A 4,526-nucleotide genomic window follows, 5' to 3' on the forward strand; every position below is an offset into this window, starting at 1 on the left:
GCAGTAAATATTTGTTGAAGGAATGAATGGTTCAGCTTTTTGCCCAAACAATTTTATATAAAAAGCCTTGAAGAAATTTATACCCTTTGACTGAGTAATTAGTATTTTAAGAAGCTTTTAATTTAATCATTGGAATGTTAAAAACAAATCATACCTACATTTTATCACAGCATTAAAGAAAATCTGTATTTAAAAATTTTTCAAGCATCACAAAAATAGATAAAATAATAATGTAGTGAATCACTGTTGTAACATGTCACTGAAGGCAAGGGAAACAAACAAAAGCAAAAATGAGTTTTTGGGACCTCTTCAAGGTAAAATGGTTCTGCACAATAAAGGAAACAATCAACAAAACTAAAAGGCAGCCAACAGAATGGGAGAAGATATTTGCAAATGACACATCGGATAAAGGGTTAGTATCCAAAATCTATAAAGAACTTACCAAACTCCACATCCATAAAACAAATAATCCAGTGAAGAAATGGGGAGAAAACATGAATAGACACTTTTCCAAAGAAGAGATCCAGATGGCCAACAGACACATGAAAAGATGCTCAACATCACTCATCATCAGGGAAATACAAATCAAAACCACATTGAGGTACTACCTCACATCAGTCAGAGTAACTAAAATTAACGACTCAGGAAGCAAGAGATATTGGCGAGGATGTGGAGAAAGGGGAACCCTCCTGCATTGTTGGTGGGAATGCAAACTGGTACAGCCACTCTGGAAAACAGTGTGGAGGATCCTCAAAAAATTAAAAATAGAATTACCTTACAACTGAGCAATAGCACTACTAGGAATTTATCCAAGGGATACAGGAGTGCTGATTCAAAGGGGCACATGCACCCCAATGTTTATAGCAACACTATCAACAATAGCCAAGTTATGGAAAGCCCAAATGTCCATCAACTGGTGAATGGATAAAGAAGATGTAGTATATATACACGATGATGGAATACTATTTGGTGATGAAAAAGAATGAAATCTTGCCGTTTGCAACAACGTGGATGCAACTGGAGGGTATTATGCTAAGTGAAATAAGTCAGTCAGAGAAAGACATATATTGTGGAATTTGAGAAACTTAACAGCTGACCATGGGGGAAGGAAAGGAAAAATAAGTTACAAACAGAGAAGGAGGCAAACCATAAAAGAGTCTTAAATACAGAGAATAAACTGAGGGTTGATGGGGGTAGGGGTTTAGGGGGTAGAATATGGGAGATGGGCATTTGTTGGGATGAGCACTGGATGTTGTATGTAAGTGATGGATCACGGGAATCTGCTACTAAAGCCAAGACCACACTGCATGTGAGCTAACCTGACAATAAAAAAAAGTTTATACCATTTGATTGAGTAATTACCGGTTTAGGAAGCTTGTAATTAAATAATTGGAAAATGAAAAAAAAATCATACCTGCATTTTATCACAACCTTAAGGAAAACCTGTAATAAAGTTTTTTCAAGCATCACAAAAGTAGATAAAATAATAATGTAGTGAGTCACTATTGAACATCTTCTAGCTCCAACAGTTACGAAGATGTAGCCACACTTGCTGGTGATTTTTTATTGCTTTTGCTAATGTACTTTAAAGCAAATTCTGGACCTCAAGTTTTTTTACTCCCACATTCTTCAATATGCATCTCTAAGACATATGGGCATTTTCATACATAAGCACAATGCCATTATTACTTTTAATAAAATGGATGATCAGTTAACACCCATTCCATTTAAGGATCACCCTGATTGTTTCAAAAAGGCTTTTTTGTAGTTAGTTCAAATCAGGATCCAAACATGGCCCATAAATTAAAACCTTACCTTTACTTGCAAAAAATTTGAAGCAGCCAGGAACACCTGGGTAGCTCAGTCAGTTAAGCATTTGACTTCAGCCCAGGTCATGATCTCGAAGTTCATGGTTTCAAGCCCCACCTCAGGCTCAGAGCCTGAAGCCTGATTCACATTCTGTATCAGCGCCTGGGTGGCTCAGTCAGCTGATTCAGATTCTGTGTCTCCCTCTCTCTCTGCCCTCCCCCGCTCATGTGTGCTCTCTTTTTCTCTCAAAAATAAATAAATGTTAAAAAATTATTTTAAAAATTGGAAGCAGCCAAATGGTATTATGAAAGAAAACTGATTAATTATGGCAGTGTCCTCAACTAGTGGTTATCTCTATAGTAGGATTATAAATGATATATCTTTCTTTATACTTTTTGTTTTATTTTTCCCAAGTGTTCTATGCTGAGACTTACGAGGGAAACTGCTTTTTTAATGTTTATTAATTTATTTTTGAGGGAGAGAGAGAGGAGCAGAGAGAGATGGACACAGAGAATCCCAAGCAAGTTCTGCACTGCCAGCACAGAGCCCCACACACGGCTCAAACTCATGAACCATGAGATCATGACCTGAGCCAAAATCAAGAGTCAGCAGTTTGACTGAGCCACCAAAGCACCCGGGGAGGAAACTATTTTTAAGGAAAAGATTTTAACTATCTCTCAGTGGATTTACTGAATTTGAATTCTCTATCTTACCCCTACATCATTGTTAGTGATCATCATTGACTCACTCAGTGTACCTTGCTTATCTCTTCTAGGTCCGAGCTCATCAACTGGTTCTTCCTCCCTGTGATGTGGTGATCAAGGCTGTTTCTGAGTATGTTAGCTCCATCAAAGACCCCTCAAACCTGGATGTGGTTGGGAAGGATGTTTTCAAACAGTCTCAGGTGAGCTAGCCTTCTCCTTCCTAAGAGTTGCCAGTTTTCTTACCTTCACTAGTACCACCAGCAGATTTTATTATTTTTTTTCTATGCTACCTATCTTCTCTCCTCCTAGCCGCTTGTTTTCTCCATGCCTACAGCAAACCCCAAAGTTTCCTTTGAAAACATTAGTAGGCCTTCAATGAAAGAGTTCACTGCCTTTTCCCCCCCACTATTACCTTATATAGGCTTATTCTGGAAAATCTAGAAAATAAAGTCACTTAAAATCTCACTACCCAGAAACAACTTGGTATAGTTATCACTCTGGAATATGTCCTTCTACCCTTTTTTTTTTTCCAATGTATACCTTGATGTAAAGAAGGTCTTGCTTAATGGAGGTTAATGGGTAATGAAAAACACTAATCAAAGTAGGTCCACATAAAACAAGAATCAATATTTCATTGTTAATAGTGAGAAAAAGGCTCTACTGGGAATTTGTCTTGTGAAATGAAGCTAATAGTTAGGAAAATAAGTCAGTTTTGTTTTTAATAATTTAATTTAGACTTGTACAATGGGTTTTTCCATTTATTTTTAAAATTAACGTAAAGTGAGCACCTGGGTGGCTCAGTTGGTTAGGTGTCCAACTCTTGATTTTGGCTCAGGTCATCATCTCACAGTTCGTGAGTTTAAGCTCTGCATCAGGCTCTGTAATGACAGTGCGGAGCCTGCTTGGGATTCTCTCTCTCCCTCTCTGTCTGCCCCTCTCCAACTTGTGTTTGTGTGCGTGCTCTCTCTCTCTCAAAAATAAACAAACATTTAAAAATTAACATAAAATAAAACTGACTTTTATATATGTGTGTGGCATATATATATGTGTGTGTGTATATAGTTCTGTGAATTTTTAGCACATGATTTATGTAACCACCATCACAATTAGGATCAGAATAGTTGAGCCACCCCCAAAAATCATGCTATCCCTTTGTAATCACACCCAAACCTATCCCTAACTCCTGGCAGCTACCAGTCTTTTCTTTGTCACTACAGTTATATCTTTTAGAGGATAACACATGAATGGAATCATATAGCATTTATTTTTTTGAGAATGACGTTTTTCATTCAACATAATGCCTTGAGATTCTTCTACATTGTTTCATGTTGCATTTCAATAATTATTGCTTTTTATTGCCAAGTAGTATACATTGTGTGGGTATACCACAGTGTATTTATTCCTTCACCTCTAGAAGATATTTGAGCTGTTTCCAATTTTTAGTGGTTTGAATACAGTTGCTATAAACAATTATGTACAGATTTTTCTCTAATGAACATAAGTTTTTATTTCCCTGGTGTAAATACCTAGGAGTGGGATTTCTGGGTCATATGGTAAGTGTATGTTTAACTTTGGCTTTACAAGATCCTGCCAAACCATTTTCCAGTGTGGCTGTTCCATTCCTCACTAGCATTTGTTACTGTCAGTATTTTTTATAGGCATTCTAATAGCTGTGTAGTGGCAGCTCTTCATAATTTTAGTTTGCATTCCTCAAATGACTAATGATGAACATTTTTCCCTGTGCTTATTTGCCACCCATATATCTTCTTTAGTGAATAGTCTGTTTGTGAACAGTCTTTTGTCCATTTTTACTTGAATTGTTTATTTACTCACTGTTGATTTCTGAGAGTTTTTTTTATAAATACTTGCCTTAAGTCCTTGCTTAAAGTTGGATATCTGGTTTGCAAATATTTTCTCCTAGTCTGTAGTTTCTTTACCTTCTTTTAACAGTGTCTTTTGGAAAGCAAAAGTTTCTAATTTTTATCTTTTATGGATCATGCTTTTGGTATCGTA

The 4,526-nt window shown here is 36.5% G+C and overlaps 1 protein-coding gene across 1 annotated transcript in view; it reads left to right on the plus strand.

Annotated features, from left to right (window-relative positions):
* Positions 1–4,526, plus strand: part of FAM120C (family with sequence similarity 120 member C) — a gene marked incomplete at its 5' end in the record, with an annotated part of 81,390 nt that overhangs the window by 6,466 nt on the left and 70,398 nt on the right. Inside the window, one exon of the mRNA XM_077748135.1 lies at positions 2,585–2,713. Coding sequence (XP_077604261.1) covers positions 2,585–2,713 — 129 coding nt within the window. The remainder of the gene's footprint in view (positions 1–2,584; positions 2,714–4,526) is intronic.

This window comes from Crocuta crocuta, unplaced genomic scaffold (genome assembly GCF_008692635.1).
Source record: "Crocuta crocuta isolate KB4526 unplaced genomic scaffold, BGI_CrCroc_1.0 scaffold1531, whole genome shotgun sequence".
Lineage (NCBI taxonomy): Eukaryota > Metazoa > Chordata > Mammalia > Carnivora > Hyaenidae > Crocuta > Crocuta crocuta.